Source organism: Macaca mulatta, chromosome 5, assembly GCF_049350105.2.
Source record: "Macaca mulatta isolate MMU2019108-1 chromosome 5, T2T-MMU8v2.0, whole genome shotgun sequence".
In the NCBI taxonomy this organism is placed as follows: domain Eukaryota; kingdom Metazoa; phylum Chordata; class Mammalia; order Primates; family Cercopithecidae; genus Macaca; species Macaca mulatta.
The window spans coordinates 193,218,551-193,232,264 of record NC_133410.1 but is presented as its reverse complement, the minus strand read 5'-3'; the positions used below and the strand labels follow the sequence as shown (position 1 = coordinate 193,232,264).

Here is a 13,714-nt window from a genome sequence, read left to right as displayed (position 1 = left end):
TGCTTCCCTGGAATGAACATGACATTTTTCTCTTCCAACAGAATTCAGCTTAGAGAACTATCAACACAGGACAATGCAGGCCCACGAGTTGTTCCGGTATTTTCGAATGCCAGAGCTGGTTGACTTCCGACAGTACGTGCGTACTCTTCCGACCAACACGCTTATGGGCTTCGGAGCTTTTGCAGCACTCACCACTTTCTGGTACGCCACGAGACCCAAAGCCCTGAAGCCACCATGTGACCTCTCCATGCAGTCGGTGGAAGTGGCGGTGAGTGGAGGGCCCAGCCTGCCTCGTGTGTTTTCTCTGCATTTCCCCAGATGAGCTAAGCCCTGTTGAATGTTATATCGATCAAGATCACAATTACAATCAAATATCTGTTTATAAGTACACTTTATAAATTGAAATGTGCCAAACAAACAAATTACTAATGGTGGTAACCAGAGGTACAGGGCAAAATGTAGGCACAGGGAGAGATGAGAGGGTGTTGGTTGGGTGTCTACCTTCAGTCACATGGAAGATCATTCTAGAAATCACATTGAGTTTCTACCCTGTAGTAAGCATTGTAGTCAGCCTGGAGGATTCCACAAGGAAAAAGACAGCACAGAACTTCTGTTCTCCCAGGGGTTAGATTCTGGCAGGAATGAGAGTTTTCAAACAAATGTTACCAAAAGAATGCGCTTGTGGTGCATCTGACACTTAGAACACAACCCCAGGCTGCTGGGAGAGACTTTGGGATTTCAGATAGAATAGGGCTGGAGTAAGAACTTGACGGAAGAACATGGCTGCAGAATTCAGGGCAGGACATGAAGAAACAACCCTCAAGAGGTGCGTCTGGCTGGGCTGCTGAGTGCTATGGTTGTGTGTGACTTGGGCGGACTGGAGGCTGTGCTCTCATGTTAGGAAAATGAAACTGGAACGCAGGCGATGAGGGCTTAATAGGTGGGATGGTGTAAGGAAACCTTAGGATCCTTTCAGGAAGATTCTTAGTGCTCCTGCTCTCCCTGCCTTCCCTAGTGAGAAAGGCGGGGTGTGGAGAAGGTGAAGAGGCCACATGCTCGCTGGTGCTTCCACTCCTCACCTGTTCTTTGGTTTTCTCTATGGTCGCTTGCTTTCCTCTACCCAAGTCAGTCACCCTTCAGTGTTTCCCGCATTCAGCAGATATGCAGAAGAACATTGTGAAACCCAGAATCCCCCCAGTTACTGCTTCCAGATGGAAGGGATGGAAGGCCTTCCCCACCCTCCCGGGCCGACCGCCGCAGAGGGAGCGCGTGCCCTTCCACACACAGCCCTGGCTGGAGCCAGCCTTTTTGTTATTTATGGGATGCTAGTCTTTGTTTTGTTTTAGACAAGTTCTTGGATTCATTAATGTGAAACTCTTAAAATATATAAAAGATTCTTCAGTCTAATTCATACTGAAATACAAATATAGAATGACTGAACTGCTGAGAAAAGTTAACTTTCTGCTTGATTTCTATTTAGAAGGTCAGGGTACATTAATATTTCACCTCTGTTGATCACATAGGCTGGGGAAATGAGCGGAATCCCCCTTTTCCTAAGGGATTCCTGTGAGGTTCTGGCATTCCTTCTCTACTGGCAGAGCACCTGATGTATCACGGCAGCGCTGCCGTCTCTATGAAGAACTGTTGGCAAGTGCAGTGTTAAGACATGTATAACTTAGCAATAACTGTAAGAAATGAGTAATTCCTATTGTATGAGAAATTGTGGGGGCACTTACGTATGGTTTTAAGACTTTAGCTTAGCATAAAGGCATTGTGCCTTCTTAAAATAATTACCTGTGTTCTCTGTAGAACAATTTAAAACTTCAGATATGCAGCAAAAAATGAAAATCTATAATTTTACTGCCCAGGATAGAGGCTTCCTGATTTTTCTCTGTTTATAGAAATTGATTGAGCTCTGATTTTCAGAATTTGTGGGGCTGAGAAATAGATACTGAGCTTACTTTGCCTTTTTAAAAAAGAAGTTAAAATTTTACATTTAAAAGTAGCTCTGGAATTATGGTGCTTAATAATTACAGATGCTTTGATGTAGCTAGCATCATCCTATGGACATGTAGGGCAGGGAAAGAGGAACTTGATTCACTTCATGAGGTACCGGTGAAGAGCCTGTGCTGCTGGCACTGCTGCGGGGCTGGTGGCCGGAGCAGAATATTGTGGCCGTGTTCCTACTTTGAAAACAAGTAAGCAGGGTTTGCAGTTCCCACCCTCACTCCGCACCCCCATCTCACACGCAGTTTTTATCACCCTCCTCGTCCTGTAGAGTTTCCATGGATAATAAAATGAGAAGAATCCGCACTTTTTGGTTTGGCCACTTCTCATCACAGTCCACGCCGGCTGTTTCCCAGCTACTGATTTTTAAGGCAGTAGCACAAAGGTTCTTTGTAAGTTACACCTTCTGAAATTTCCTTTTAAAAATCAGGATCGTAGGGCTGGGTGCAGAGGCCACATGACTGTAATCCCAGCACTTTGGGAGGCCGAGGTGAGAGGACTGCTTGAGGCCAGGATTTTGAGACCAGCCTGGGCAACATAGCAAGGCCTCATCTCTATAAATTGTTTTATTTTAATTAGTCGGGTGTGGTGGCTCATGCCTGTAGTCCCAGCAACTCAGGTGACTGAAGTGGACGAATCATTTGAACCCAGGAGTTGGAGGCTGCGGTGAGCTATGACTGTGCCACTGTACTCCAGCTTGGGCAACAGAGTGAGACCTTGTCTCTAAGAAAAATAAAAATCAGGGTTGTAAAGAAGAGGTTAACACTCGTGCTGGTGATCTCTAATGAAGACCTAAATTAGAGAACAGGACAGACAAGCTGGGTTAGGAACAGAATCCAAAAAGTGTTTCCTAAGTGTTGGAGCCTGGACTGATCAGGGCCCTGTCTGCAGAACCATGTCCTTGTGTCTGTAGTGGCAGCTCACAGTCGTAACTGTGACTCCCTGCGTGCCAAGGAAGAACTTCCATCTTCTGAAGGATTTTGCTGCCGCTGCTCTGTGACTTTGAGCAGTGGATGGAAGCAGATTTTGTGGGTTTGGTTTGTTTTTACATCACCGTCACAGATAATGCAAGATTTCCGGGGTTAGCCTGTGTTCCGGTTTAGCCTGGCTAAATGTGTCAGCCTGTTCTCCGAGATTGAAGCTCCATGGCCCCCTAGTGAAAACCGTCTTCACTGGAGTGACTGGAAACCTTTTGGGATCGGTCAGAGCCCAGACACACGTGGTTCTGTTAAGCAAAGTACAGGAGCATGTTGGAGTGGAAAGGGACCAGGGAAAAGAGGGATGGGGCAGACGTGGGACCGGACTCCAACTTAGACCAGGCAGCCTTGGGCAAGTTCACCAGGCTTTTCTGACCTTCAGATTCCTCATGTGGAAAACAGAAGTAACAGTACCTTTCCTCCTTCAGTGTTGCTAAGAGGACTGAGTAGTTATGCAATGTCTGCTTGGCCCACAATAAGTATGTAGCAATTGTTTTTTCCCTTTCTCTTTTCCCTTCATATTTTATACACAAGAAAACTGAGTCCAAAGAGGTAAAAATGTATCATACAGTTAGTAGAAGGTCCAGAACTCTGTTTTGCTGCCTTTATTATAGTAGTAGAAAGTTGTATATTGTAACTAGGGCTTTGGGGAAGGGGGCAGTAAACCAGGATAATAAGGAAAGTTTGGATCTGTCCAGATCAATGTGAAGAGTCAGTGAACTGAGCCTCTGAACCCAGGAGCAGGCTTGTTTGTTTATTTGGAGACAGGGTCTTGCTCTGTTGTCCAGGCTGGAATGCATTGGTGTGGTCATAGCTTACTACAGCCTCAAACTCCTGGGCTCAAGCTATACTCTCACCTCTAACTCCAGAGTAGCTAGGACTATAGGCATGCAACACCATGCCTGGCTAATTAAAAAAAATTTTTTTTAGAGATGAGGTCTTGTTGTGTTAGTCTCAAACTAACTCAAACTAACTAGCTTGTGCCAGGCTAGTTTCAAACTCCTGGGCTCAAGCAAGCCTTCCTCCTTGACCTCCCAAAGTGCTGGGATTACAGGTGTGAGCCACAGCACCTGGTCTAGAGCAGTCTGTTTTGAAAATGGCTATGCAGACAAATGAGTCTAAAGGTATTGATGGAAATGGATGGAGCCAAAGGGACAGGTAAAATAAAAACAGAGTCTAGGTTCTGTTGGGTATAGGATCAGAAATTATCAAGAATCGGGCAGTGGGCTGGGCACAGTGGCTCACGCCTGTAATCCTAGCACTTTGGGAGGCCAAGGTGGGTGGATCACCTGGGGTTAGGAGTTCAAGACCCGCCTGACCAATATGGTGAAACCCTGTCTCTACTAGAAATACAAAAATTAGCCAGGTGTGGTGGCATGCCTGTAATCCCAGCTACTCGGGAGGCTGAGACAGGGGAATTGCTTGAACCTGGGAGGTGGAGGTTGCAGTGAACCGAGATTGTGCCACTGCACTCCAGCCTGGGCGACAGAGCGAGACTCCATCTCAAATAAATAAATAAATAAATAAATAAATAAATAAATAATAAAAAATAAAGAATCAGGAATGGTGAGGACTGGTATGAAAGGGGCACAGGACTGTGAAAACTGGAGTGGTTCTGCCCTTCCCTCATCCTCTATCCCTGAACCAGGTCAGACATAGGTGGAGTCAGAGCAGAACTTGGTGTTGATGCGGCTTCAGGTTCACCTATCAGAGTTTGCGAGATTTAGGCCATGAACCATTATGAATATAGTTGAGAACCTGTGTAATTGCTGAAGGAGGTAGTGTGTGCAAGACCTGCTGCTCCCAGTTAGTACGGACCCCTGTGACATTCACAGAAGCTCAGAATGTCTGAGATGCTCTGGAAGCTACCTTATCTCCGTCTGCAGCTACAACTCCAATGATCACATTCAGTGCTATGCTGGCACAGCCAGCCTGGCCCTGCTCTGGATTGGAGGCATCCTCAAGGGCTGCTTCCTGTGGAAGCAGTTTCGCTGGACTGCAGGGAGCCCCTGGAATTTTGGATACTGGGCCTTGGGGTCACTTGGGAATGGGAATGGCTGTTGTGTGGCCCTGTTTGCCAGAGGGGGCCGTTGGTGATGAGCCCCATGCAAGTGGCACCTGCCCTTCGCCTGCTCCTTCTGAGCCAGTGAGACGGAGACCCTCCAGAGAGAGTATGTGAGTTACTCTCCTTGTGAGACAGGTGGTACGGGCATTGAGATGACTGACTTGTCAAAGTTCGGAAAGTTCGAACTTTGGAACTTAGTTCGGAAAGATGTTTGACAACTACTACAAGATCATAATGTCCTTAAACAAAAACCTGTGATATGTGTTATTTGTTTGTTTTTAAATATTAGAGAAGGGAATACATTTTAGCAAGTAAAAACTTTTTTATGCCTTCAAGTCTTTTCTAAGACTTTTAAGAGTATCAAAACCTGGGTTAAGGTTTACTTCTGGTGACTAACCCAGTTAGACCATCACAGATTCGCTGTTTAGATTGTTATCAGACCTCGGTTCCAGCATGGGTTCACGTCTTATAACACACAGAACCAGTTCCAGCATGGGTTCACATAACACACAGAACCAGTTCCAGCATGGGTTCACATCTTATAACACACAGAACCAGTTCCAGCATGGGTTCACGTCTTATAACACACAGAACCAGTTCCAGCATGGGTTCACGTCTTATAACACACAGAACCAGTTCCAGCATGGGTTCACGTCTTATAACACACAGAACCAGTTCCAGCATGGGTTCACGTCTTATAACACACAGAACCAGTTCCAGCATGGGTTCACGTCTTATAACACACAGAACCAGTTCCAGCATGGATTCACATAACACACAGAACCAGTTCCAGCATGGGTTCACGTCTTATAACACACAGAACCAGTTCCAGCATGGGTTCACATCTTATAACACACAGAACCAGTTCCAGCATGGGTTCACATAACACACAGAACCAGTTCCAGCATGGGTTCACGTTTATAACACACAGAACCAGTTCCAGCATGTGTTCACCTCTTATAACACACAGAACCAGTTCCAGCATGGGTTCACATCTTATAACACACAGAACCAGTTCCAGCATGGGTTCACATAACACACAGAACCAGTTCCAGCATGGGTTCACGTCTTATAACACACAGAACCAGTTCCAGCATGGGTTCACGTCTTATAACACACAGAACCAGTTCCAGCATGGGTTCACGTCTTATAACACACAGAACCAGTTCCAGCATGGGTTCACGTCTTATAACACACAGAACCAGTTCCAGCATGGGTTCACATAACACACAGAACCAGTTCCAGCATGGGTTCACATCTTATAACACACAGAACCAGTTCCAGCATGGGTTCACATCTTATAACACACAGAACCAGTTCCAGCTTGGGTTCCCGTCCTATAACACACAGAACCAGTTCCAGCATGGGTTCACATAACACACAGAACCAGTTCCAGCATGGGTTCACATCTTATAACACACAGAACCAGTTCCAGCATGGGTTCACATAACACACAGAACCAGTTCCAGCATGTGTTCACCTCTTATAACACACAGAACCAGTTCCAGCATGGGTTCACATCTTATAACACACAGAACCAGTTCCAGCATGGGTTCACATCTTATAACACACAGAACCAGTTCCAGCATGGGTTCACATCCTATAACACACAGAACCAGTTCCAGCATGGGTTCACATCTTATAACACACAGAACCAGTTCCAGCATGGGTTCACATCTTATAACACACAGAACCAGTTCCAGCATGGGTTCACGTCTTATAACACACAGAACCAGTTCCAGCATGGGTTCACATCCTATAACACACAGAACCAGTTCCAGCATGGGTTCACATCTTATAACACACAGAACCAGTTCCAGCATGGGTTCACGTTTATAACACACAGAACCAGTTCCAGCATGGGTTCCCGTCCTATAACACACAGAACCAGTTCCAGCATGGGTTCACATAACACACAGAACCAGTTCCAGCATGGGTTCACATCTTATAACACACAGAACCAGTTCCAGCATGGGTTCACATCTTATAACACACAGAACCAGTTCCAGCATGGGTTCACGTCTTATAACACACAGAACCAGTTCCAGCATGGGTTCACGTCTTATAACACACAGAACCAGTTCCAGCATGGGTTCACCTCTTATAATACACAGAACCAGTTCCAGCATGGGTTCACATCTTATAACACACAGAACCAGTTCCAGCATGGGTTCACATAACACACAGAACCAGTTCCAGCATGGGTTCACCTCTTATAATACACAGAACCAGTTCCAGCATGGGTTCATGTCTTATAACACACAGAACCAGTTCCAGGATGGGTTCACATCTTATAACACACAGAACCAGTTCCAGCATGGGTTCACGTCTTATAACACACAGAACCAGTTCCAGCATGGGTTCACATAACACACAGAACCAGTTCCAGCATGGGTTCACATCTTATAACACACAGAAGCAGTTCCAGCATGGGTTCACCTCTTATAACACACAGAACCAGTTCCTTGGGTTTAACTGATCTTGTTTCCTAGGTGGATGACTAAATTCCACACCAAATGATCTCATGACCTCTAGGTCACATGCTGGCCAGTGGCCCTTTTGCATGAGAGATTGAAATTTATACATCCATATGTTGGCATGTATATGGTTAGCGACTTGCTTTAGCATTTTAATCCTGTGCTTCATAAAGCCTACCACGTAGGATGTGACACTTTGGGTTTAATTCTCCACTAGTCACAGTGAATAGTTATCAGATCTATATTCATTCAGCAAGGACTTGAGTTTTTCTGGCACGATGCGCACAGTACCAGGGCAGAGAAGGCTGCTGCCCCCAGGGAGCTCCAGGCCAGCAGGAAGTACCACTCAGACCCCTTGTCCTTGGCAGAGGGTGAGAGCCATCTTGAGACTAGAGCAGTCAATGCAAGTGACTTGTTTTCATGCCACAGAACTAAGCTGTGGGTTCATTCTCAGGTAAGGATTTGGAAGAACAAACTAAAGGTGGCATATCCAGGCTGTGGAAGCCAGTGCTCAATCAACAGCATGGTTTACAGTTCAAAAGTCACACCCCACCAGAGGCCTTCTCAGTGTCATGATCTGCATGAACAAACCACAGACCTCCCAGCTCACATGCACACTGCAACAAGGACTAGCATCCTTCATCCATGTTTAGAGGGTGTATATGGACATATTACCAAGTAGGATTTCCCCATGTGGCTGGTGGAATCCCTCATTTCCACATAACCATACTTCACATGTATGCATGTAAAGGCCCACTTGCAAACTGGGAGAAGTAATTTTTGCAGGAGAAGAGAGTAACTCATTGATTCATAAGTTCTTATGAAGACTCACACTGGATTTGTGGAGGGAAAGCAAGTGTGGGCCTATGGGGATCATGCCAGTGGAAACGCTGAGGGTGGCGAGACACCCTTCTGGACTTGAGTGGCTGGGGCCCACTCTGAACAGGAGCTGTTGTTGATCTGGGCAGGATTACACGTGTCTGTGAGGCAAACATTTAGAGACAAACCTAAATGGAAACTGCCAGGAGAGGGCAGGAAGGGAGCTGTCCAGGAAGGGCAGCTGGGGTTGAGTTGGATGGTGGTGTCACTCGCCCTCACTGACACCAGCCTGGTGGGTCAGAAGAAGGAGTGTCACAGTCAGTTGCAAGATGGGGCAATAGATGAATGATTTTGAACCAAGTGGGAGGTAGCAAGTGAACATTGAGAGGAAGGGACAAGTATTAGGAACAGTAGTAGTAGCATCTGGTTGTTTCTGCAGTCATTTGTAAATATGACCTAATAAATACTGTTTCCACAGTCATTTGTAAATGTAAACCTAATTCTCATCTCTGGGAAGCTTTAAAACAGAAATCAGTTATCTGACATATATTTAACTAGAAGTGTGTGTGAGACTTCAGAAGAATCTCCTGATCCGGTGCTCTGTCTTCATCCTATTCTTCATCCTTATGGAAATCTGGGCTGTTTTTAGGTATTAACTTCCATTTATTACCATGTGTGATTGCAGATTCTGGGTCACTATTCCCCATGGCCTGTTATACCATGGTCTTGATAGCAACATAATTGTACAAATGGTCAAATGAAGCTGGGAGCAAAGATTTCCCCTTTTAATTCTACCCGTAGCAGCTTTGCTGACTAGATACTCAGAGAATTCCTGAAAAGTATTCCAGCATTTGAGGACATTTGCCGCAAGTGATCCTGGCAGTTGGGGCAGTGAGGTGGTGCATTAGTCAGGGTTCTCTAGAGGGACAGAGCTAATAGGATGGATATATAGGAGTTTATTAAGGAGTATTAACGCAGATGATCACAAGGACCCACAGTAGGCCATCTGCAAACTGAGGAGCAAGAAAGCCCGTCCGAGTCCCAACGCCGAAGGATGTGAAGTCTGATGTTCGAGGGCAGGAAGCATCCAGCATGGGAGAAAGATGTAGGCTGGGAGGCTAAGCCAGTCTGGTCTTTTCACATTCCTCTGCCTGCTTTTTATTCTGGCTATGCTGGCAGCTGAGTAGATGGTGTCCACCAGATTAAGGGTGGGTCTGCCTTTCCCAGCCCACTGACTCAAACGTTAATCTCCTTTGTCAACACCCTCACAGACACACCCAGGATCAATACTTCATATCCTTCGATCCAATCAAGTTGACACTCAGTATTAACAAGCATAGGTGGATGGAGAGAGTATGCTTAGAGGGGGTGTTTTTGTTTAGAAATGTTATTCTGGCAGGGTGCAAACATCAGCGTTTTCATGCCTTGAGGTAACTTTAGTACCTTTTCTAAAACTTAATGAGCTTCTTAATAACAAGTTATGAAAAACCTTGCTAAATTACTTGTTCTTACAAAACTCACATTACAGGAAACAACTGAGTTGCTCTCTGAGAGGCTGTAAGACATGTCTGCTGACTTAGGGACGCTTTTAGGTGGCTGAATTAGGTGGGAAAAGTGTTAGCGCTGGTAATGAGCAGTAGTGGCTGGGTGGGGTGGCCTGCGGGGTGAGAACCGAGGGCAGAGTTTCTGATCTTTATGCCAAGACCAGGCCACAGGAGTATTAAGTGCCTGGCTTAGGAATTCAAAGAAAGAAAGAGGTTGATTGTTATATTTAAAAAACTATTTCTGGGCTCCCTTTACCTAGGAAGAAAAAGCTAAAGGTCCCTACATATATATAGGGAATATGATAAAGCAGGTCTGAAAACACAATTTGATTTTGTACAAATGATGTCGCTTCTCACAAGCTTCATTAAACAGAGAACGTGTGTACGCATAAATGACATAAATGCGTGCTGTAATATTTACTTATGTTTAAAAGTAGCCTCCCCGAAACGGAACCAACTGGTGCCAAATGAAAAATGACCAGCATAGACTGTGTTTCTTGACAAAACCCCTTCAGCACCCATTGTCCAAAAGCAACCAAAGGTAGTAGATAGGAATGTGGCTCCCTTTGAACTAGGCAGGAGTGAAACAGATGCCTTGTATATTCAAATGGTTGGCATGTAAAAATTCTACTGGCAGTCCTGTTTCCTGGAACAATGTGTATTTGTAGGAATTTGGACGTTGTGACTTCACATTTTCTTCCCTTTCATTGAGGCGGGAGGGTGATACTTCCCCTCTTGTGGTCGGCTGATTTTTTTTTTTTCTGGTGATGAGATATTTTGCAAAGTACCGTGTCAGCCTCCTGCCCCCATCCCCCCGTCCCTCTTCAGCAAATCCTCTAGTTGGGATAGTGGGGAGCTGGGAAGTTGGAAACTGGAGATGAACAAGGAATGAAAAGAAAAAAGGTTCTGAGGGTTATGAGCAAGTGCTGAAAAATCAGAAAACCCAGCCAGGCACGGGTGACCTGGACCCCACCTCCTCAAGGATGAAGGATGTCTCCACACACGCACAAAGGAGGTGTGGGCATGTTTGGGACCTGCCTGTGAACTGCCAAGCAAACCTTGACGTATCTGGATGTCTCATTGAGCTAGGTTCGAAGCTCTGCTCCACTACGTGGTGGACGTGGGACTAAGAAGGGAGGCGGCCCCCGGAGTCTGAGCTTCCACATCTGGAGAGGGGCTGGCCTTTAGCAGGCTCCGTACACATTCACTCACCTTCCATCCTTCCTGCACACCAGTGTCAGGATAGTTCTGCCTTCTGTGCTCAGCTGGGAGGAAAGGATCCTGGGAAGTCAGCCAGTTCAACAGTGAGTATGAATAGTGAGCGTGAGGCCTCACTGTCTCCTTGTGACATTTGCAGTTCACTGTATTGGGGGAAATCTGGGAATTTTACAAATATCTATCCATTGTCATTTAGAAATTATTGTGGAGGGGGAGTTGCCCAGGGGCTGGCCTTTAAAAGACCTAGTGTAATATATCAAAAGTGTAGTCTGCTAGATAAGAGAATTGATGGCCAGAGTTCCTCTCTGAAAGGTCACTGGATGGAAAAGTAGTTTTATGTCTGTTTACAAAAAGAAGCACATGACGGAGTTCTGAGCAGGCTAAGATGCGTGTAAAATGTAAATGCTGGGAAGGATATGGTTGGCGCTCTGTGTCCGTGGATTAAAAATATTCTGTGGAAATAAATGGATGGTTTTGTCTGTATGGAACATTGCCAGACATTTTTTCCTTGTCATTATTCCCTGAACAATACAGTTTAACAGCTACTTATTTACATCACATTAGGTATTGTGAGTAATCTAGAGACCGTTTAGAGTCTACAGAAAGATGTGCATAGGTTATATGCAAATACTATGCCATTTTGTATCAGGGACTTGAGCATCTGGATTTGGGTATCCTGAAGGGAAACAGCTGTGTGGACCACGTGTTAGGTATTAGAAGGAACAAAAAGGAATCACTTTTACCCCGGTCCATGGTTCTACGTGCTCCTTTGCACCCCAGAGATAGATTCCACATTAGAACCCAGCCACGTCTTTGGCAGTCTCTTGGCTCTGCCTCTCCCCCTTCTACTCCTTTCTCTCTCTCATTCTCCCTTCTCTCCCTTCTCCCTTTCGCCCTGCGTCCACCTCCCTATCCCTCACCTGCATAAACAATAGCAACACAAGGGGCATATAACTGCTGTGGCCTGTAAATGCCCATTTGGAGATGGAGATGAATGAGGCTGTGAGTGGTAAAGCTTGGGCTTCTCTACACCTAAGAAATCCTCAAGGGCATAATTTGCTTTTGCACTTAAATAGGGGAGTGGTACGAAATAACTGGCCATTGGGTTTCTGTTAGTCACATATTGGTGAGAGCTCTGGCCTTGGAAACCCTTGATATGCAGATGTTCTTCTGCCCCCAAGAGGAACTTGGACTTACTTCCTACTTCAGCCCTTGTGGGGAGATTGACCTCAGGAGGAACCTGAGCTTGTAGAGATGTTGTGGAATACACTCATGACCACTGATTTCACTGTAGTGGGTTTGACTCACCATCTTTTTTTTTTTTTTAACTGGGAAAGCTATATAACCACATTAAAGAGATCTGTAGCAGAAGCAGTAGAAGACCCATGATGCCTGCTGACTCACTGGCTCATGACTGATTTCCTACACATTCAACTGGGGTTGTCTGCTTCTCTTGCCCTGTTTCTTGAGCCCAAGCGACCCCCACACACTGCCACCTGCTCAGTAGGTTATGTCAGAAGGCCATAAGGGCCAGATTTAAGCTATTTTTCATTTAAATAGGTGTCCCTAGAAATAGCCACGTGGACTCACCTAGTACAGTATTTAAGTCCCCAGCTTTTGAAGTGACGCTATCTTGTAAAACCTACAGAAAATTTGGGCTCCAATTGTTACAGCTACGCTTCCCAGCACTCAGCTTGCAACCGCTTATGTAGATAAAACTAAGGTTGCTAACACCCAGTTTTAAATATAGCATTTTTGTTCAAAGAATAGCAACACTGGGCCAGGCGCAGTGGCTCACACCTGTAATCCCAATACTTTGGGAGGCCTAGAAGGAAGGATCACTTGAGCCCAGGAGTTTGAGACCAGCCTGGGCAGCATAGTGAGACCTTGTCTCTACAAATAATAAAAAAATTAGCCAAGCAAGGTGGCATGTGTCTGTGGTTTCAGCTACTCGGGAGGTTAAGTGGAAGGACTGCTTGAGTGCAGATGGTGGAGATGGCAGCAAGCTCTGATGATGCCACTGAACTCCAGCCTGGGCAACAGAGCACGACCCTGTTTCAAAAAAAAAAAAAAAAAAAAGATTCATTATTGGAATGTGTGGTCCTTTCATAGAGCCACAGATTTTGAAGCACGGATCTTAATGTTGTGTGCCCTTCCCCTTCTTATTCAACCCCCTTTCTTGAAATTACAGTTATGTCTGACAACTGAGTGACAGTGTGACCTTTTATCCAGTATCATCGAGCCTTCAATTAGTGTCTCCTTTTGGCAGATGTCTTATTTACTGCTTCATGTTCAGGCTTTTCTCATTATTCTAATTGCTAATTAGGGTAATAATAAGTATCTTGCCCCAGGTTACATGTCACGATGTTGCTTTACTGGGGATATCATTCACTTCTTCAACTTTGATTTAGTTCGTTTGCCTCCGTGTTTCTCGGATTCCAGAAGATTATACACCACCAAAACCTTACACCTAACTAAAAAATTATTTAGCTAAAAATTTGTTATAAAATGGTCCTCTAGAACAGTGGTTCTCAAAATAAAATTTGGGACGTTGACCAAGGTGGTTGACCTATCTCGAAGGGTTATGGTCTCTGTATGTCCAAAGCT

General features: G+C 45.3%; 1 protein-coding gene across 12 annotated transcripts in view; it reads left to right on the top strand.

Annotated features, from left to right (window-relative positions):
* ACSL1 (acyl-CoA synthetase long chain family member 1) overlaps positions 1-13,714 on the top strand; it is a 73,998-nt gene that overhangs the window by 22,745 nt on the left and 37,539 nt on the right. For all 12 annotated transcript variants that reach the window (XM_028848938.2, XM_028848931.2, XM_078002459.1 and 9 more), the window contains exon 2: positions 42-268. In XM_028848938.2, coding sequence (XP_028704771.2) covers positions 74-268 — 195 coding nt within the window. In that variant the 5' untranslated portion in view covers positions 42-73. The remainder of the gene's footprint in view (positions 1-41; positions 269-13,714) is intronic.